Raw genomic sequence first — 20,796 nt, 5'->3', positions numbered from 1 at the left:
ACATACACGAGTCGTTTTCTGTTTGTCAGAAACACTTCGCCTGTATAAAATTTCATGTATTGCACGAGCACTTCGACTTTCTCCGAGTCTGGCGTGAACCTGCCGACGGGCCATCCATCCTCTCTGGGCCGTGCACCAACCGGTCAGCACGCGTTTCTTTCTCTGTTGGATCTCACCCGCGGTGCTGATCAACCTCTCTCTCTCTCTCTCTCTCTCTCTCTCTCTCTCTCTCTCTCTCTCTCTCTCTCTCTCTCTGCCTCGGTCTGTGCGTAAGGGTTCCCATCGTCAAGCTTGTCTTTACGGAAGAGGGACACGTAAAATAAACAATAGTAGTACTCATATCAATAATCATCATTAGCCTTGGGGAAGGCCTAGTGAGCCCCCCTTTTGATCAGTAAATAGTCTGCAGACTATCTGTCTTATCTCTCTGTCACGTCACGTCACGTCAATTCACGTCAATTGTCGTCAACTCAGAAGAAAAAGACCAAGTCCGCGTCCTCCATGACATCTATCCAGTGGAGGAGGGATTCCCATTCCAGAGGAGAGGAGCAGTTCATGACGACCCCACCGCCGGCGGAGACGCCGGACAGTAGTGGCGGTGCCAGCGACGACGAATCCGATCGACGACGACGACGACGATGATGATGATCTGGATCCAAATCATACGAGTACTTATGAAGGATGGCATCTGATCGCGCCCAGACTTGTTGTAAGATCAGCCTTACTTTTCGTAGCGCGTCGAGTCGGAGCGATTGTTCGAGAAACGTGATCCGGTCGAGAACAATCTGTCGCCATTGCCAGAGGGCCACGCAAGAAGTTGAAGAAGAAGGAGAAGTATCTGAGAATGACGATGGCGATGACGATGGTAGTGCATCCATTCTAGGATTGTTGATGTTGGAATCGATATTGGTGTCGGCATTGGCATCGATATTGACATCATACACAATACCTGATCCTGACATGGATACAAGTGCTGGAGGAGGTGGGTCCCATTTAAGGTGAGGCAGAAGCGCACTCCCTGACGCCAGGAGAAGGAGGTGGTGCAAAGACCGCGTGCCGGAGTCCGTTGGCATACGTGACAAGAGCGTGATTATGGTTGTGGAAAGCTTGGTTATGAGCGTCTCCCGACACGAAGATGAGGAGGGGTCGTCGTTATCTTCGTCGGTCTGCCCGTCCCCTTCTTCCTCCTCTACCTCCCCCTCCTTCCTCTTCTGAGGCTGAGACATCCTGTAATCTTTGTGGGTGTCCGTGATCACACTTTTAATCAAATCAAGTATTGCTTTGGACTCGTCAGCAATATCAAAAGCTCGATGAATCTCCAACAGTGCTACCAGCTGGCAACAAAGAGCCAAGTCTTTCAAATGAGACTTGGGAGTGTGATCGTCGTACGTTTCCTCGATCTGCTCATCACATGGCATGTCGTAGCTCAAAATTTGAGCCGTGAGGATTCGTGCCCGGGATTCCAGCCGTCGAAGGTTAAGCATGTCAGACTGACACCGAGACGCACTACTGCCGGTGGTGGCCGCCATACCCCCATTCGAATTACCCACGCGACTCTTGACCAGTCTACGCTTCATTCGGATGAGACAGCCTGATCTTGCAAGGTATAGCCAGGGTATGGCACTCAGCCCTGTCCAAGGATTGATGTGGATCTGTTGCGGCTGCGGCTGCTGTGCCGGGAAGGTGGCCAGCGAAGCAAAGAGAAAGTCTATCTGGGATGGTTCCTGGTCGATCAGAAACGAGGCCATGGCTTCCCAGTATGCCTGCAAGCCCACGTAGAAGTTCAGGAGAGACAGGAGTCGGTGGTCTCCTTGCTGCTGCTGCTGCTGCTGCTGCCCATTGCCGAAGCTCCGCGCAAGCCACGTCCGAAGCAGAGCTCGGGCACCGGGAATATGTTCCAGGCCGAGTCCTGATGAAACGTGCCATGAAGTAGTCACGCCGAGAAGCAGAACGCCCAGTAGAAGTCGATCCAGCTTGTTTTCGTCGTCGGCCGTCGTCGTTCCAGCGACCAGTGAAGATGATGGCGAATATGAAGACCTCGAGAGCAGCAGCACCGTGTCGAGTTCCCTCTTTACTTCCGATATTGCCGCCGTGAGGTACTCTAGCCTGTTGATCGACCAGTGCGGATTGATCAGACACAGATGCGCGGCCGAGATGCTCATCACGCAGCTCTGGATCAGACGTGACGTGGTCATGGCGGCCTGGATTTCCGTTCGTAGTGGGTTGGTGAATGAGTCAAAGCAGGACAGCATGGTGCATACCGTGCTGAAATAGTGGCCGACGAGGAGGCTTTGCTTGTCAAGGTCAACCACAAGCCCTCTCTGGTAGGGGAGGAATGTGTGTCTCGTCAGCATCGTACAGAATCCGCTGCTGTCCTCAGATGATATATCGCATGGCTCTGAGGAGTCGATGGCTTCCACCGCTGGCGGCCATGAAGTTATGAAACCCTCAGGCTGGCACCTCTGGGTGGTGGATGCATCATCAGCCCCGGAGGAGGAAGGCATTGCCGACAGGAAACACTGCTGCTCTTCATGGTGGCCGCGGAAATCACTTTTCAAAGACTGAACTGCGCATTGGGAGTCTTTCTTTCCTTCCGGTGGTCGGGAGAGAGGCAGCACAGGGCTACGACGTTGAGCCTCGTGGTCATCGCCCGCGGCGGCAGTCAAGGTGATTTGATGTTTCGTTTTCCATTGCAGCGGTCTATCGTACCCGGGACAGACGAAATTTCGTTTCTTACAGTTGGAACAGCTGGGAAGGCCCACGTCACATTTAATATGACGGGCTTTGCAGATCGCGCAAGCAACTGCGAGGTAGTCCGATGCCGCGGACAGAACGTGAGCATGTACACTTATTAGTAGGAGGGGTGGTCAGTCATACCCGAGGAATGTCGTCGGCGAACAGGTTGCCACCGACTCTTCAATGTACTCGTACCAGGCATTGGCGCAAGGTGGATTGAAGCAATTCACGCGAAGCTGCGAAGGGAGCATAGAAATAAATGGATGATGATTCTGACGACGATTGGGAAGGCAAGACAGACCTGCGCTGACTGGATCGACTGACCACTCCTCCCACTTTTGAGGTTGATAAACGATAAGCGATAAGGACCGGACAGCGATGACCAGATTTCAATCATGGGCAGGGCCTCGTTTCTGGACTCTAGGATAAAGGGTCCGGGAAGCGCTGGTAATCTAGCTTTGAGGGGAGTCTGATAGATCGAGTGGGTCCCTGACCCTCCCCGTCACCACAGCCTCCCCACAACCACTTCGCATTTCACCTCGTTTATTACCAGATGGCTTCCTACGTAGGTACCTGTGACCTAGTTGCTAATTTCTAGATACCCAGGGCAACTGGTCAGTCCTGTACTCAGTGCGAGCAGCTCTATGATCCCCCGGATTTGGCAGAACATGAATGACACTATTCTACTCCCTGTATCGAGTCGACACGAAGGGCTTCGACCGGCTTCACCAGCTAGTTTCCTTTGCCATTCCACAGCTACCCAGGCTCTCGCAGAACTGGATATCATCGCTCTGTGCTGCGGCTGGTCTGGTAGGCCAGATTTCTCTCCCAAGCTTGACCTCCTCGTCCCGGTGCGATTTGAGAGCTTGTCTGACCATGTTCTGAAAGTAAAGAACACCTTCTTCACCCTTGGGCTCTAGCTGACCCGCCGTATATCTGCCCACGTTGAGGTTGACTTGTGCCCCATTGCAAAGTTCTTTGTCTTCCCTCTCGACCTGCTTGAAAAACTCATCCATCTTTTTGAATTCGGCATCGGTGGCATCCTTGTGGCGATAGACTTCGTATTCGTTCCTGACCGTGGTCGGGCCAGTGGGAATGGAACGCAAGAGGTACCAGAAGACGTCTCTGTGTGTCCGAATCAGTATTCAGAAACAGAAGGGAGGGGAGATGTATTTTATTATAAAAGAGTCTGTAGATGTCGAGAAGACTCAATTGGACGTACGATATGTTGAACGCTGCGTTCGGGTAGAACCAGCTGGGAGCGAAATTGTGGGTGTTCTGTCCGGGCTTGTCTTCCATGAAGTAGAGAAGTTCTGCGCCCTTGTACTCTCCCCTATACTTGTCTAGATTGGTTGTCACCGTGAACAATGGGTGGGTTGTTGGGCAGTGATAGCACTATGAAGCGTATTGATAGTTAGGGGGGCATCTCAAACACTAAACAAACGACTCTGGACACCATGAATGGACTGGGCCTGGGTCGTCAACTCACCTCGTTGTAGTTATCGGCAGCAGCTTTCCAGTTATAGTTACCTTCCATGACCCAGGTGTGGTCGTAGACATAATCATCCATGTTGAACTTTGCCAGACGCGGACGCTCATCACATCCTTTGAGGTGTGTCTCCCATGGGATTCTGGGCGTGTCTGCGGCATCCAAATTGATCCACACAATTCCTCGGTCATCAATCCTGACGTGAATAGGGAACAGATTGTTCTCGTCCTTTTCGAAGCCTTCGACATTCTCGTACTTGGGAGCTTTGGCAAGTTTTCCATTGAGGCCGTAGGACCATCCTTTGATCGTGTGAGTGTAAGGTTCGTTCCTGTGCGGAGACCGAGAAGGTTTCACATAAGGCAGTAAGGGAGGTACTCACCATGGTAGTAACATGCTAGTATGCTCTTCGTGCCGGACCGGGGCGCATCAGGCCGGATGACGGGAAAAGCACGGTGCCGACAGACATTATGAAAGCCTCGGATGGTCTTCTGGCGATCCATGATGAGAAAGAACGGAAAACCGGCAACATCGTAGGTATGATAGTCTCCAGGCTTCTCGAATCGGTTCTTGTGAGTAATGAGGAGCCATTCTTTGGAGAAGATGGCTCGTTTTTCAAGTTCGTGGAGAGCTGGAGATCGATACCACTCCGCGGGAAGGGCAGTGTTAGTGCTGGTGGTCGTTATGGTGGTCGTCTGGACGGACATGTTTGGTTGAGGAAGCCTGGCTTGATGCAAGCTGGTTCAGGAGGCCCTATTGCACTTTCAAGTCTCAACTTTGGGCCATTGAAAGCAACCATGGCGACCTTTGTTCTTTTTATCATCACAGAGTCTTGAACTGAAACCATGTTAACGACAAGCCAATCGAAAATTTATTCCACATGCAGTTAGAGTGGCGAGAGGCAACCAACTCTTCTTGTGGTTTCGTAGTCATGGCAAAGGTTGTGTCACACGTCGGGCACTGAGGCTGGGCTGTCTTTGACCCTGTCTTGAAAGAGCGCTGTACTTGACCCACTGATACCCTTTATCAGCACCTACTTGGTGCAATGGCTACCAATCACGAGGGTGTCAACACACCAGAAGTGCTTGCTGATATCTGTGGAGACCGGGGTATGAGGTTGGAATCAATCGGAAAAAAGTTCCAATTTGGGTATGCGATGAACCAGTGGATCACATCGTTAGCGAATCCATTCGATTCAACCTGTGGCCTTGCGGGGGGCATGTCGCTCGCTTCGCTTAAACCTGGATACTTATATTTTGTGTCCGTACCAGAGTCTACACACGACTACTAGATATCCCATCCCCGTTTGCCTTCGGACGAATCAATGGCACTGTGATCCCTGCTTATCTCAAGGCTTCGGTAGGGAGATAAGTTAGGTATCTCTTCGCTTACTGCCACAGTTCGAGCAGCTCGCAGGGGAGATGACCAAGTCACTGGTGAATATTAGATTCTCCAAGCAACTCATATTCGCAAGATACTTCTGGGCTTTCAGAACCGAGTACACTCTGTACACGATTCCTGATCTGGAGTCTGACAAGGCGGCACGACTTAGGTATATCAGTGGTCTTTGACGGCCCTCAAACCAAATCTCGCAGATGCAAAGATAGGCTCTCCTATATGTCACGGCCTTCACCAGTCAAAGAAGTTGACATATGCTGCTGTCCAGTATACACCAAAAAGTAAATGCAGTTCCTACTGTAGATCTAAAACTTTCGTCCTGGTACGTCGATGGAGATGGCACTTCCTGCCTCCAGCTGTTGATCCTTTGTCAGTGTCAGTGTCAGTGTCAATGTCAACATGTGTAGAGTCCCAACGTTGTTGTGACAGACGTAGTCCAGGTGCGGTCAGATGTCATGGGAACATTGTATTGTGAAGACCGGTGAGGCTGGGAAAGGCTGAGCAGACGAGGCTGAGGCCAAACCGCGTCTTCGGATCGATCGCGCCAAGCGCAACCACCAAAAGCGGCTTCCAGACATTGACTGAGCCAGTGCGGAGAAAGTTGAACCACCAGCTAAACTTCTTCCCCGCCAGAGGTCGGTCAGTTGTTGAATCAAATTAATTAGTTCCTCTGCTCTCATCACCACCACCTCCTGTCATTGTGTTGGCCGTCGTCTTCGCTATGCTCTAGGCTGAGCATAGACTGTCGCCGTCATTGTTTCCTCTTTTCCTCGCTCGCCCGTCGGTCCTGGCACCAGACTCCTCCATGGTGCCAGCCTGGTGGTCGTCGCTCGCATCACCCTCCACTGATTACCTCTAACCATGGCGCCAAATCCCAAGGGTCGTCCCTCCAAACCTCATGGCCGTATGGTCCAGCCTGCTTTGCCATTGATCCCCGGACCAAAGGGCAAGCAGAACAATAAGCCCGCTCCTGCGCAGGTTGAAAGTGAAAAGATTGAGCCAGCGTTGAAAACCTCCGACGCAGTCAATGGAGGCAATCAGGAACACGCTGAAATAGTCGAAGCCCTGGCCAAGGCTCACGATGTGACAACAGGAGGTGGAGAGGCAGAACATGTCGAGGATCGCGCACTGACTCAAGGTTCGTCGCCGCCGCGGTGCTCATCGGTGAATTATCTTGAGCTGACTCACCTTTCAGGTTCACCCATTGACACCCCACAAAAGCCATTGACTCCCCTTGCACAAACTGCCAATGACAACGAACCGGAAGACAACATTTCTGCTGGCGAAGACTCTCTGTCGCAGATGGCAGACACCCAAGCCACAAGCCAAGATGTGTCGGGTCATACTTCGGAGCAGGAGACAGCTGTCGACGAACAAGAGACGGTGAATCTGACAAACGGTCATCTTGCCAATGTATCGCAGCCTATTAGTAGTGCCAGCGGTGAAGACTATGATGGACAAGCCTCGGCGCTGGAACCCTTTGCACAGGTTGCCAACGAGCGCCCAACTGGAGCTGCTACTGCGAATGGCAATGGCGCCTCATCATCACCACAGGAAAATGGCCACATGACACCGGAGGAGACTCAGCCTTACGGAGCGGATCAGCCGGAGCAAGTCTATGGTTCGAATGCCAAATCTCAACCGGAGGTGAATGGTGTTTATGACCCAATCGCGCGCAAATCTAGTATTCCTGAATCAGTCCAACAGCCAAGAGTCTCTCCTGGGTTGATTCCTCTGCAAGATTATCTCCTCCAGGTATCCCACACCAAGGAAGGCGTCGACTGGGCAATTCAGGTCAACCCTCCCGGAGTCCAACCCTATCTGTTGTATGCGCATTCATTGTTGATGCTACGAAGCGACCGCCTCAGACGCTTGATGCAGCGCGAACCGTCATCGGCCTACGGAGGAAATATCATTCACCTGTATCCTGCTCGAAATGCAGTTCCTCATGCATTTGACGCAGCGTTACGTTTCTTGTACTCTGACACGGTTTTGTCACACCTCATCCAACCGCATCCTGGCCCAGATTTCCATGCGGCGAGACTTCAGAACCTCGACTACATCTTGTCTTATTGGGTGGCAGGCATCGAGCTCGGCATCGACCAGGTATCTGCATGTGCGGAAAGACTCTTGTTCAACTACGTTGACTGGGACATTCTTGAGGTCACGTACAAGCATGCCATTGACCTTGCCAACTCACCAGTGGTCTCGTCTCGTAAGAACACGACTGGTTCCGATTACGTGGTCGTTAGCAACGCTGTGATCAGACCGATTCTACACTTTCTGGCAGCTCGCATGGATGTGTCAAAGTTCAAGATCGACCTGACTGGAGCCCCAGTTCACTTTCCTACTCGCTTCCCAACGGTCGACGGTGGTCGTCTCAAGCATAAACCAGCATTGGCTTCGATGGTCTTTGGCTCCATGCCATCTTCAGCCGACATGTCTCCCACCTCGCCTCAATCCGAGATCGTGCCCGCTACTGCGACATTCCGAGATACTGTGGCAACCAACATTCTCCTCAATATCGACTTCGAGCATCTCTTTTACTTCAATTCTATCCTCCAGAGAAGCAACATTGCCGGTGCTTCTCAGCTCATGTCTAGCATCATTACAGAGCGAGAAGTTCGTCGCCAGAAAGTCCGGAACTCACGAGCTGTTGCCAACAAGGACCGCATGGCCAACTCGACCGCCTGGGAAGTTGTTGGCTGGAAGGAGGAGTGGGACACCGAGACCAACCTCCCGAAGCGTGAGAGAGTTGGCTTCCTTTCTTGAACGTTCTTCCTTTCTTGAACGCTGAGCAAGCATTGATCCTTCTTCACTACCCAAAAAGAGCAGCGATTCAGCGTACACAAAAGTTGTTGAGAGATATGGCGCAGCCATCACATCCAGAAAAGCAGGCGATTAATGGCAGCATATTGGCGTGGATGATTTTTTCAGGGACCTTTTTTCTTCTTGTGCTTGGTTTTCGGGTCAGGGTGGTTCCGGCGTACTCTTCGTGGTTGATATGATGCCGTTGATGGCCGAGACGAAGCTGAGTAAATACACTGAGCTAGATACCCCCTCTTGATTGCAATGAAAACAATGCAAGGCGTTCGCGACACTGCGGACACGCCTGCTTAGAAAACAATCATGGTTTCTACCGTCTCTGTTTCAAGTGTAGAGCTTTTTTTTAACCACCAATGTTAACACGATGTATATCTCGTTGGGGAAGAGGCGAAAATGTCTTTCCTTCCCTCAGGCGATCAATCCATGGTTTTACGACGGCCCAGCCCAAGAGACCTGCTGTCGCGAAGATGAAGACCACAACTACGGTCTCGTCTTTGAGAGAGTCGCGCTCTGCGGACAAACTATTAGCGCACGAACGGCAAAACGGACAACCCGACAACGGAAATGGTCATGAGTGGTTGGATACGAGTATTCGAGAAAAACGTACGGAAACATGTAGTGAATACATCCTCTTCCTCTGCGCCCTTGCATATGGGAAGGTTGTAATCGAGACAGAACGCCCTGGTGCAGTCGGAACAGGTGAATTTGCGCTCCTTGTTGGGTGGACGGCCCGTTGGGGGACGGTCGTTGGCGGCGTCCCCGTCACTAATGGCCGTGGTGGTGGCTGTGGAAGGGGCCACGACCGCCGTCGCCGTCTCCTCCGCTTCCTCCTCTGAAGACGATGATGGCGACGACGCCAAAGTCAGCGGCAAAGACGATGCTTCAGCTGCTGCTGCTGCTACTGCAGCGTCTAGCCCGTCGTCGGCGTCTCTCTTGAACGACCAGCCTGGAATTGCTTCCGTTTCTGCTTCAGCATAGTCACCACCGGGAGACCTCATATCTAAGCTACGTATTTCTCTTCGCGAGGAAGAAGGAGGGGGGTTGAGCGGGATTATGGTGCTATTGTTGAAGCAGATGCATTTGCAGAAGGACGTTGCGGCGGATTTGGCGGCCAGGGACGGTTGGAGGATGGCGAGGAGGAAGAAGACCGACAGGTGAGACGAGGCTAAGAGTCGCATCGTGGAGGATTTGGATGCTGCCTTCTTGTAGGGCACCCTGTGTAAGGAGAATGCCAACAAATACCTACCTACCAGGCATGTTCGGATACATATAACAGAAGTCAATGTCGAGGGTGCGGACGAGATTGCGGTCGATGAGAAATATAGTCCGACGGAGAGATTGCTACGGTGGATCAAATAGTGTGAATAGTGTTACGGAGTGCGATTCGTCTCCGCCACATGTTTTCGACTTGTCTGCAATAGGCCGAGGCATCATCCACGTCCCTCATCATCACCCTCCATCAACCATCTGTCTCCCTTTCTGCCATCACATCCAACCGCCTCTTCCCCACGACACCTCCATGGAGTCGGGTCTTTAACCAGAGCGCCCTCGTCGACGTGCTGGTCAAGGGTTGGTCTCCTTTCATTCGAAGGCTCAGCACATGAACCCCCTGGAAGCCAAAAACCTGCTATGGCGGCCCATCGAACACCAGTCCGCTTCGTGCTGAACGAACGTGAGATCGAGCTCTTGCGGAAACACTTGTCCAAAGCCTCATCCAAGGCGGACTTTACCATCACCGAGAAGTCGACCACAAGCCCGAATGACTCTCTACCGGAGCGGGACGACCACAATGCGGCGGCATTTCGCTCTGCTACGCGTGTCTTCCTACTCACGCTTGGATCTCTTCGTGGAGCTGATGCACTCCTCGGATACCTGTCCCCCCGTCAATCCCAAACAGCCACCCGGTCAAGGAAACCGCTTGTCGCATCTAAGTTCAAATTAGCCCTGTCCTTCTCGTCGCTTCTCTATCTGCATTCCATGCTGTACCGCATCCTATCCCGATTACGGCTTCGACTACTGCACGAAAAGGTACGAAACATCCGCGAGCGATACCCGAAAATATACGCGGCGCTCACCTCACGCATTGCACCAGCAGTCGGAGCGGGTCTGTCGGGACTTGCGCTGGGCATTTGCCCTGCCGATCAACTACGGGTGTCCTTGGTGATATACGTCGTCTGCAGGGCGTTAGAGGTTGCCTACGCCGCCATCGAGCATACGGACCTGGTCAGGAACAAGCCAAGCTGGCTGGGAAGCTGGCTCCTCTTTGCCCTTTCTCAGGGTCAACTTCTTCACGCGCTCGTGTTTGACCGGGACTGTTTCCCTCGGGCATACGGAGACTTCATCCTAGGATATTCGCCGGAATACATTCAGCGACGGCCACCGAACATGTCTCCAAAGGTGGTATGGCCATCCTCGGACGACATCATCGATGGGTTGGCTCAGATGGCGAGATTGAAGTGGCCGCCGTTTGAATCGCCCATCCTAAACCCGAATAAGGTCAGCACCTTGCCTAGCAGCATCGATCCCACCATCTCACCCATCACTTCTCGTGCCCATCCGGCTATTTCAAAACTGTCGTGCGCGCTGATCCACCCGTCGGATCCGTCCTGCTTCATGGCCTATCTGCGCCAGAACCTGCTTGCTTTTCCCCAACTGGCCCGCTTCTACGCAATGTACTATGGAGCATTCTCGCTGCTTCGAATCAAGAAGATGATCCGTGATCCAATCACCTCGCTCAACAGACTCTCGGAATCCGTCTTGCGTTCGACCTTGGCGATATCGGGATCCATTGGTGTCGCGTGGGGCAGTATTTGTCTGTTCCAGGTGCTTTTGCCTCGCGTGGTATTGCCCAAGTTTCGGTTCTTCGTGGGCGGGTTCTTGGGAGGCATGTTTCAACTCTTTGACCGTACGCCAGCTGGGCACATGACTTCCCTTTACGCGGCGAGAACGAGCGTCGATTCTCTTTGGAAGGTCGGGGTCAAGCATAGATGGTGGAAAGGCATCCGCGGGGGTGACGTATGGTTGTTTGTGGCCGTGTTGGGACTGATCAATGTCGTGTACGACCTAGGCAAGGATACCCCCGCTGGCAAAGACTCGACAATGACCTTGATCAAGCTCTTGCGTGGAGAAATTGAGGTTGGTATCCCGAAGAAGAAACAACAGGTCGAAGACGTCAAGAGCGAAGAGGTGCAGACTGAGGATAAGACGTTGTGATGTACATCACGAACTCTTTGTTGGCAAATGGCATTGGAACAAGTGATGATGGACTACTAAAACGGGTTGTTGCACTGGGTTTCTCGGGTGCTGAAAGGTCTCTATCATGTCACTACTGAAGGCTGTGATTCTGTTCATTGCCAAATCTGAGAACATCAAGTCTCTGTAAGCAGGACTCTCCGCTGAACGCCCTTTCAATTGTGAAGTGTGAGTGAGTGATACTTCAAGTCCCGATGGTTGGCTCTCAAACCATCAGGGAGACCCATCGCAGGACCGGAACCGAGTATTTTTCTATCCTGTACCCATCAACGTAGATGTACTCGCGGAAGTATTCCCTGGTCTATCATCGAGATTGACATTGATACCAGCCAATCGGTCGTGGAAGCCACTTCGGCCATCGACGGTTACTGCAGGCAACCATCATTTCCACCATTTGAGCACGCAGTATTCGTTCTTATACTTTCACGGCGCGAGAAATCAACCCGAATACGAACATCTCTACCCGTCATTCAATCAAGCCACGATGCACGGTTTGTATCGCCTTGGTAGGCATCAACGTTTTCTTTTTCAAGACGAAGGGAGAACCAGAAAGGTCCCCCCACACGTGGAATACAAAATAATACCAACACCCAGACCACCTTCACCTGAGCGTTCAATCGGTTCAGTCAAAATACCTCTTTGTAGGGGGTTAAGATCATACGATGACGAAGATCATCATAATTGGAGGTGGGATCTCAGGGTTGAGCGTCTATCTCTTCCTACATAAGCATCTACTGTCTTCTCCCACTTCCGCACGTTGCGATGTACGCATCTACGACCCTCACTCCATCACGGCGTCCAACTTCCCAGGGCTACGGAAGCATGCCTCAGACCCGGCAGATGTCGAAACCGGAGATACTGAGCAATCCGACTCCTCCACCTCTCCTACCACCATAGGAGGCGCCGTGGGAATTTCAAGGAACGGATTGGATGTCATTTCCCGTCTTGATACGGACCCGTTGCGTAATACTACCATCAAGCAGACGGTCATTCGCGGCCATCCAATCCAGTACTGGGATATCAACACGGCGCGTGGATTCAAACTTGCCAGTATCAGGACGAGCTCTACGAAGAAACGTGCGGATCCACCTGGTGACAGGGTCAGTGTCAGGGACGGGGACAGGGACACGGCGAGTGAAGTGCCTGACATGGTCATGATAGCACGGCAAGTGTTTGTTGAGATCCTCTACGATCGATTCAAACAGATTGCCCCTACTCCCAAGGACACTCTACAGCATAAAAAGGTGGTCGACGTCGTCGTTGGAGACGAGCAGACACCTAACATTGTCAAATTTGCGGACGGGACTCAGGAAGAAGCAGACCTTGTCATAGGAGCTGATGGCTTGCGGAGCGTCCTCAGGAGAGCAATGTTTGCGTCTTCCCAGGGAAACAGGACAGACGTCGAGGGCCACGAAGATCGAAGGTGGTATCACTCGTGGCTCGAGCGGGCGTCGTTCGGTTTGATGAAAGTCCAAGACAACAGCCCCAAATGTGACTACATCACACCTCACTACGAGTATGTATTCTCCACTTTCCTCATTTCCAAGGTCAGGTCAATCTGCTACCCACTTGCCCTGGATTCCTGTTGGATACTCCTTTGGACACTCCCTCCTTGACTGTACGATGTATCTGACAAAGAGTCTTGAAAAGAGGTCTAGTCGGACTAGGTGGTTTCGTTCCTTCTTCGATACTCAGGTCGACCGGACACAGGCCGGGAAGCATGTCGATTGTGTTTGGCCCGAATGGGTTTTTCGGGTATGGATATCTTACCTCGCATGTGGACCGATCGCGCGAAGAAGATTCTTCTTCTGCTTCTGATTCTGAAGAAGCAGTCCGAGAAGGCCCATTGGCAGGATGGTGGTCGACATTTTCTTCCAAGGATCCATACCCCTTCCACACGACGGCAGACGATGCACAGAATCGACGCGACGACGACAGTACCAACAACCGATCATTTGATCCTTTCCGGGCTGTGACCTCGCTGGTATCCCGACACTCGACGTGGAAGAACTGCTCTGTGTCGGCAATCGTGAGATACATCCGGCAGTCACACGCCCAAGGGTATGGCAATCCACGCAAATCCGAAGCGACATCTGGAAGCGTGCGTGATGGTGCGGGCATCGAGACAGATTCGAGATTCGGCCTGCTACAGACGAGTTACCCGACGTATACCACCCCGGAGCTTCCACACTGGCACGTCGGTGGGCGCGCCATACTGATCGGCGACGCCGCACACGCTTTGCAGCCCAGCTCAGGACAGGGTGCAAGTCAAGCGCTCGAAGACAGCGAAGCGCTGGCGTTGGTGTTGGCGCACCACTTCAACTTGTCGTCGTCGTCGTCGTCGTCGTCGTCTGCCTCTCTATCGTCTCCGGCGGCAAGTACCGGTGGTGGCATTCGGAACACAGAGCAGCGGCGGCACTCGTACCCTTACAAGGCTGTCGAGAAGGCTCTGGTGACGTTCGAAACAATACGCAAGCCACGGGTACACACGATATACGACTATTCGCAGAGAATGAGTCGGATGAAGAGTGACATGGGTTTCGTCATGGAGTGGATCATGTCGTCTTTCAATCGGTCGTACAATGACGTCTTGATCGAGTACGATTTGCCGTCAGTTGTAAGGGAGACGATTGATGGCGTTTGATAAGGGTCGGGTGATGCAATATCCGGGCAGAGGGGGCGAGCTGACGTGAGTTGAAGAGGACGGGAACGTGAGAGCGCGTGAGATGTGCGGGAGGATGAGGTAAGTTGGAGCGACCGAGAAAGAACATTGGAGCACGGGATGCGTGGGACGACCAGGTGAGCCGTGTGAGATGGAATCAAGTCAGGAGAAGTGTTGCCGTCACTCGTCACGGAAGCAAGAAAAAAGGGAGGGAGGGAGGGAGGGAGGGAGGGAGGGAGCTGGAAATCGAAAAAATTATGCCACTCATATCTACTCACTCACGTCAATATCCACGGCTCAATTACTTATTTCTCCTTCTCCGGTGGTCTCGAGACTCGTGTACACTTTCTTTTTTCCAATGACAGGGACGACACAGTTCTGTTCTGTTCTGTTATCTGAGACTCACCCTGACGCCCCTTTATTTACCTGTATTCTTACAATAAACCCCATCGACCAACCAACAGTGAGCACACAGGCTACCTAACGTATTAATGATCGTGAGGTCTTGACCCTGTCTGTCACTTATCTCAGGGAACGCGTATAGAGTCAGACAAAACTCCCGGGTTGCAAAGGCGGCTCGTGCGCTTTTCTCTTGACCTTTTCAACCAGCGTCTCATCGGCGTGTCTCTGGTCCGAGTCCAAACCCAGTTCCCGCTCGTGGGACTTTTGCACGCGTCGGAGCAAGCAGAAGTTGTACACCGAGAACAAGCCGCCGCCGACGCCGACGCACGAACCCGTGACGATGGCGGTGATCTTCGCCGTCACGCTCCACACGCCTTGCTGGGCCGTGTACACGTTGACGAGGGTCGTGATGAGACCGGCGACCGAGTTTAATGTTATCGGCCTGGGTCTCGTCAGTGTGTGGAACGAGGCCCAAGCACAAGGACGATCTCGCCCAACTTGAGAAAAGTTTGCACGAGGTGAAAAAAGGAACTCCCAGAAACATACATGAAGATCTTGTTCACCAACCAAACATAATTATACCGCCACACCCACCAAAGCCACAGACACAAGACCGTACCTGCCACGCAGAACGAGCCGGACAGCCACAAGAGGCCAATGTTCGCAATCGAGTGAACAATGGCGTGAGCCACTTCGTTGCTGTCGTCGCCGTCGGCTTCCTGAAAGGCCTTGGACTCCTTGAACGTGGTGAATGTGCCCGGCACAACAAGGAACCCGGCCAGGATGATCCATGTCCCCAGGCTGGAGAGGATGTTGTACAGTCGCGGAATCTCGTCGAGGTGGAGAAGCATTTCCATGTACCGTGTCGGTGTTGACGGGACACGAGCAAGAGGTGCTGGTCGTTTGCCACTGCTTCCTCCTCCTGATGATGTTGTTGTATTGGCTCGTTTGGGTTTTGCCTTGCTCGTGTCTGTCTTCGATTTAATACTGGCGCCGGTGTGCTCTCGCATTGTAGCTGCTCTAGAGGGTTTTATTTTGGACGTTGTCGGCACCGGAGAGTCGGGATCCCAAGATGATGATGTCGGCATAGACGATGATGGGAGAGTTTCGGCCCGCTTGACTGGAAAAGATCCAGCGTGTGTTGGCTCATCGGCCGCGATTGTAGATGAAGCATTTTGATCAGTTTTATGGGTGTTGAACATGATGAGCTGAGGTCAGAACCAACATTCAACAAAGGAATCACTTTGGGGGAAAAGCGTAAGTAGTAGCGAGAAAGAAAGAAAAGACCAACAGGACAATCTGAGCGGCGTTCATAAAGATCAAAAGAAGCCCAAAGATACATACACCGCCGTGTACGTATATTTTGATTCATGGATCCTTGACTCTGGCACAGCCCACCTGGGGAGAGGAGGGACATGACAAAGATAGCACGACGCAGACAAAGAACAGAGCCAGGACCCTACCTAAGGTACGAGACCATTAGCTTCAGACCATGTCTTCGTCGATAACATGACTGGCTGAGAAGTCGACAAAGACCAAGTTTTGGATGCGACACAAACAAAAGCTAACGCCCACGCAGACGCTGCTGCAGCTGCCGCCGAGGAAGCGAGCGGTAAGAATGAATCAGAACCCAAGAGCCATGCAGTGTGACGCAGGTGGTTGAGGGTGAAATAGCCCAATGGACAGCTGGAGTCCGTAGAGGCAGTTCAGCAAAGCGAACAAGCTGCTTAGGGAGTGAAGCCAAAGCGAAGATCTCGACCAGTCGTGAGGATGGAAGTGTGAGGTGATTCGGTAGAGAAGAATCGGTTGGTTGGCGATGGATGAAGGAAGATGCAAAGAAACCTGAAACCTGCAACTTGGAATTCGACGGTGCCAGTCGCTTATCGACTAGTCTGTCTATTTCTCTCGCTTTCTCTTTATCCAGTCTAATGCAGTCTTCACAAGTGCTTGTACAAGCTTAGAGGGCGAGGACGACGATCTCCGCAGTACCGATTGTACCTACCGGGTGCTTAAACACGCCACAGGGCTGTAGATGGCATGGGTTCGTGGCCGTGGTAAATACGAGTCGGCGCCATGGAAGTACTGCTTCCAGTACAACTGCGCTACCGATGACGGGAGCTTGGACATCGTGCTCTAGCTACTAACTCTGTGGATGTCAAATATGTCTCGATCGTACCTCCTACTCATCGCATACGCGAGGAAATGGCACAGCCTATGTCGCTACAGAGTGCGAAGCATGAGATGGGTTCCCTCATCAACGAAGAGAGAACTGCTCCGCCGTATTGATTACCTCATCTCGGCTGGACAGCGATGGTGGTTCGTTTTCATGAGATCATTCATATGTGTATCAGCTCCAGTGCTCGTAGTGTGAAATCGACTGCAGCTCTAAGGATGTTGTTTCTTCGGGGGGTGCTCTTACTGCTGCACGCTCCCAATTTCTTCTCCTGTCGTTCACTGACTCTATGATGCGTAGAACCAGGCCTTCGAGGCTCCTAGCAATGCCTGTTGTCGTGAACACCATTCCTTTCAATGCTCCATATTCGAAACCATCAGGTCCTTATACAGCCGAGACATATCAGCGAAGAGCCGAACACAAGGCTCGCACCGGGAACAAACATGAAGAAAGCTACGTCTTGACCTTGCACACCGACCGGCAGCACCACCAGTCAATGACCTCCTTGCGCAAGCGTTATTTCCCTCCTAGGCTAAACAAGTTAGACGCACATATCGCTCTGTTTCGTGCGCTACCCGGCTCCAGGTTGCCTCAGATCATCGACGACATCAAGGCCCTGGTCCAGTCACAGGCTCCCTTTGAGGTCTATGCTACTAGACCTTTCCTCATGAAACACGGGGTAGGAATCCATGTTGACGACCCTGATGGCCAGGCCGAGACAATTTTTAAGCACCTCAAAGCACAATGGGAGCCTTTCTTGAGCCAGCAGGATCGGAGCTTCAGGGCGCATTACACCCTTCAAAACAAAGTCGATGATGATGCAGTCATTCGTCAAACGTTCAAGGAGGTCAACGAGCAATTCCACGGCAATCGGGGACAAGTGATAGCCTTGACCCTTTACAAGTATGAACGAGGCTTTTGGAATGAGCCGCAGTACTTCTATCTCAACGACACTCCCTCAGATGATGCAGGGGGAGAGTCTTTGGGAGAATAATCTTCTGGGAAAGACGTGAGCTGTGTCTTACTCCAGCGCTTCGTCAACACGACCGCCCATATCGATTAAGTGACCAGACGGAGGCAGGCATTACGGTGTCAAAAGCATGACTTGACGACCACTAGTAAGACGAACCGCGTCGAATTGCCGACTTTGTAGCTCAAGTGGTTTCGAGGTTGGGCTTATCCTTGGGAACTAGCTGCTTAGTGAATTGAACTGGGAGTCTTCAGCGGTTTCCATGGCTCCGTTCAGTATTATTCGAACCTGCAGTGAGTAGGTATGTCTAGCCGATACGAATAGTCGTAGGCGCAATAAATAGTTATAGTGTTCTGAAGTCGAGGCATGAGCTGAGGTAATACTGTGGTTACAGCTAGGCACCTACTAAGTTACTTCGGGCTAAGCGGTTCCTGGATGACAGTGATGCGCGCCTAGCGGGCCCCTTTAGCTCAGGTACCTGTAGGCTGTACTGTAGGTGGGCTGACAGTAGATAAACTCAGACCAGTGACGCCAACCCGATGCTTGATGTGCTTGGAATTGCGTCGTCGATCGTCAACTAGGTACCGCGTGGGTTAAACAAAACTTGGTTTCCAACAAGTCATGATGACATGGAGCTTTTCTGCTCAGTATCCTGATACAAGAACCAGTAATGGCCGCATCCAGGCTTAACAAGAAATGGTGAGTTGGTCTGAAATACGAGGAAGTCTGGTCGTCGAAGGACGCCTCTATGTATATTGCTGCCATGACACTTACACAATATTTCGTCGTGGTCATACTGAAGCTCTCTCTGGCAGCCGTTGCATTCTCTCCCTCACTCTACGATACCTACAACTTCAATCCTCTAGAGCACTTGGCAGGCATCGCTCCATATTTTGAGCCCAATGATCCCCCTCGAAATCCCAATCCTCCAGACGGCTGCACCGTCACCAAGGCGGCCTATCTCGTCCGGCATGCCGCCATTAATGCGTAGGAGAAAGTTCCTCCGGATCCTGGTCTGTACTGAGCATCGACTAGCAATGACTTCGACTACGAGTCGTACATGGAACCCTTCCTGACCAAGCTGAAGAACCATACAAACATCAATTGGGGCGGTCTCCCTTCCCTGGCCTTCCTTTCGACGTGGGCACCCCCATCTTTCGCGGAACAAGAACATGTCACAAGAGTCGGTAAGCTGGAAGCCGCGCAGCTGGGGGTGGAAGTGTCGTTTCGATACCCGAACTTCAGAGCGCCTCGCAATGTATGGGCGTCGACGGCACAGCGCACTGTTGTATCTGCCGAATCTTTCATTCGTGGCTACGAAACCGCCGACAACAACATCTCGTTGGTACAGATATATGAGAGTGAAGAGGGAGGAGCAAATACTCTCACACCCTACGACAGTTGCCCGGTGTATTCGTCCTCGGCCGGAAGCGAACAGTCTCAGCGATACCTGTCCAAGTGGACTAAGCCGTACCTCTCTCGCTTGAACCATGTCTTTTCGAGCTTCAACTTTACCGCCGACGACATGGTAGGAATGATGGAACTGTGTGGCTATGAGACTGTCATTCGAGGATCATCGCCTTTCTGTTCGCTTGACCTTTTCCCACCGGACGCATGGCTCAGCTTCGAATATACCAATGATCTCATGTAGTAAGTCGCTCCTCGCTCCTCGCTCCTGGATCTTGTCCGTGTTCTCGATGATGGGTTTCTGACGATCTGCAGCTTTTACAACACGGGTTATGGACAGCCCGTTGGTGGCTACATTGGATTTCCATGGGTGAATGCGACCATGGGCCTTCTCAGCTCCGACGGTGCGTCCAGCCCCCAGGATCTGTATGTCAGCTTCACTCACCGAGAGTTCCCACCCACGGTTCTCGTCGCATTGGGTCTCTTCAATAATACCGACTTCATCGGAGGAAATCCAAACGACAGCATGCCGCTGGATCGCATAAATTACAATCGAGCTTGGGTGTCGTCTTACATTCTGCCGTTCTTGACCAATGTTGCGATTGAGCGGATGAACTGCTCGGCCAGAACAAGCACTTACGGCGATGGAGGCAGCTCGCCGTATTATCGTGTGCTTGTGAACAACTCCCCACAAACGTTACCAGGGTGTAATGATGGTCCCAACGAAAGCTGCAGCTCGGAAGGGTTGTCAAACTGGCTGGCTGAGCGCGCCGCAATGTTTCACGGCTTCTCGGCGGCTTGCAACACCGGTGCTGATTACAAGAACTCGACGGATATGGTGACGTTCTATGAGAACGGCGGAAATGGGAGCTTCGTGGGCTGATACATGAGTTGTGCTCCCGTTTCAGGTGTATTTTCTTCCTTCACGAGTAGTAACGATAGTCGAACAAGTCGAGAAGCACTCAAAGAAGTAGAGAGGTTTGTTGAATTCCTTCTACCTCCCAGCTTTCCTTGAGTTCTTTGGGCATTGTTGGAGGGACAGCATCGGTATTGCGTATTCCGTCCTCCATACATACATAAGCGCTCAACTTTCTGATGGCGTTTGAGCAATGGAGCATGGGCATACTGTATCACACTGTGGTTCCTTGTACTCGTAAGCACACCAGGCCTGATGTGCCGGTGACCGGTGGAGCTCACTAGGCCAGGGGGATCCAAGGCTAAGATGCAGCGTTTTCAGTCTGTGAATCCTGCGATGTTTTGAGGGAGCAGGACTCCTCATTCCGGTGGTTAGTATTAGCCATGGCATTTTGACCGTGTCTGTAGTGGTTATCTCAGCAGAGGAAATCGTCGAAATCTTGAATTGATGGACGCTCTGCTGAGATCCGTCTAGTCTGTACAAATTCTGGGATGTTCGCCTCAGGTTTTAGAGCAAGGTCAGAGGCGCAGTCTCGAAACAGCCATGGGGGCTAGCGGAGGAGCTGAGA

At 52.1% G+C, this 20,796-nt stretch overlaps 9 protein-coding genes across 9 annotated transcripts; 5 read left to right on the top strand and 4 right to left on the bottom strand.

The window, feature by feature from the left end:
• Window positions 1-470: 470 nt before the first annotated feature.
• On the bottom strand, window positions 471-2,504 carry PV08_00085 (uncharacterized protein; the record flags this gene model as incomplete). Its single annotated transcript, XM_016374453.1, has 1 exon — window positions 471-2,504. One exon carries the CDS (start codon window positions 2,502-2,504, stop codon window positions 471-473), a length of 2,034 nt encoding a protein of 677 aa, XP_016239729.1.
• A 957-nt stretch (window positions 2,505-3,461) lies between these two features.
• On the bottom strand, window positions 3,462-4,929 carry PV08_00084 (uncharacterized protein; the record flags this gene model as incomplete). The annotated part of the gene is made up of 4 exons (XM_016374452.1): window positions 3,462-3,861; window positions 3,959-4,131; window positions 4,226-4,524; window positions 4,605-4,929. 4 exons carry the CDS (start codon window positions 4,927-4,929, stop codon window positions 3,462-3,464), a joined length of 1,197 nt encoding a protein of 398 aa, XP_016239728.1.
• A 1,552-nt stretch (window positions 4,930-6,481) lies between these two features.
• Window positions 6,482-8,392, top strand: PV08_00083 (uncharacterized protein; the record flags this gene model as incomplete). Its single annotated transcript, XM_016374451.1, has 2 exons — window positions 6,482-6,758; window positions 6,816-8,392. 2 exons carry the CDS (start codon window positions 6,482-6,484, stop codon window positions 8,390-8,392), a joined length of 1,854 nt encoding a protein of 617 aa, XP_016239727.1.
• Window positions 8,393-8,789: 397 nt separating this feature from the next.
• On the bottom strand, window positions 8,790-9,624 carry PV08_00082 (uncharacterized protein; the record flags this gene model as incomplete). Its single annotated transcript, XM_016374450.1, has 2 exons — window positions 8,790-8,956; window positions 9,054-9,624. 2 exons carry the CDS (start codon window positions 9,622-9,624, stop codon window positions 8,790-8,792), a joined length of 738 nt encoding a protein of 245 aa, XP_016239726.1.
• Window positions 9,625-10,075: 451 nt separating this feature from the next.
• On the top strand, window positions 10,076-11,659 carry PV08_00081 (uncharacterized protein; the record flags this gene model as incomplete). Its single annotated transcript, XM_016374449.1, has 1 exon — window positions 10,076-11,659. The coding sequence occupies one exon, from the start codon at window positions 10,076-10,078 to the stop codon at window positions 11,657-11,659; it is 1,584 nt and encodes a 527-aa protein (XP_016239725.1).
• A 701-nt stretch (window positions 11,660-12,360) lies between these two features.
• PV08_00080 (uncharacterized protein) lies at window positions 12,361-14,342 on the top strand (the record flags this gene model as incomplete). Its single annotated transcript, XM_016374448.1, has 2 exons — window positions 12,361-13,214; window positions 13,349-14,342. 2 exons carry the CDS (start codon window positions 12,361-12,363, stop codon window positions 14,340-14,342), a joined length of 1,848 nt encoding a protein of 615 aa, XP_016239724.1.
• Window positions 14,343-14,906: 564 nt separating this feature from the next.
• PV08_00079 (uncharacterized protein) lies at window positions 14,907-15,964 on the bottom strand (the record flags this gene model as incomplete). The annotated part of the gene is made up of 2 exons (XM_016374447.1): window positions 14,907-15,204; window positions 15,309-15,964. The coding sequence occupies 2 exons, from the start codon at window positions 15,962-15,964 to the stop codon at window positions 14,907-14,909; spliced, it is 954 nt and encodes a 317-aa protein (XP_016239723.1).
• Window positions 15,965-17,260: 1,296 nt separating this feature from the next.
• PV08_00078 (uncharacterized protein) lies at window positions 17,261-17,929 on the top strand (the record flags this gene model as incomplete). The annotated part of the gene is made up of 1 exon (XM_016374446.1): window positions 17,261-17,929. One exon carries the CDS (start codon window positions 17,261-17,263, stop codon window positions 17,927-17,929), a length of 669 nt encoding a protein of 222 aa, XP_016239722.1.
• Window positions 17,930-18,668: 739 nt separating this feature from the next.
• On the top strand, window positions 18,669-20,195 carry PV08_00077 (uncharacterized protein; the record flags this gene model as incomplete). The annotated part of the gene is made up of 3 exons (XM_016374445.1): window positions 18,669-18,892; window positions 18,941-19,555; window positions 19,628-20,195. The coding sequence occupies 3 exons, from the start codon at window positions 18,669-18,671 to the stop codon at window positions 20,193-20,195; spliced, it is 1,407 nt and encodes a 468-aa protein (XP_016239721.1).
• Window positions 20,196-20,796: the final 601 nt, after the last annotated feature.

The sequence above is a fragment of the Exophiala spinifera genome, assembly GCF_000836115.1.
Source record: "Exophiala spinifera strain CBS 89968 unplaced genomic scaffold supercont1.1, whole genome shotgun sequence".
Lineage (NCBI taxonomy): Eukaryota > Fungi > Ascomycota > Eurotiomycetes > Chaetothyriales > Herpotrichiellaceae > Exophiala > Exophiala spinifera.
The sequence above is the reverse complement of the archived record's forward strand: the minus strand, read 5'-3'. Positions and strand labels throughout refer to the sequence as shown.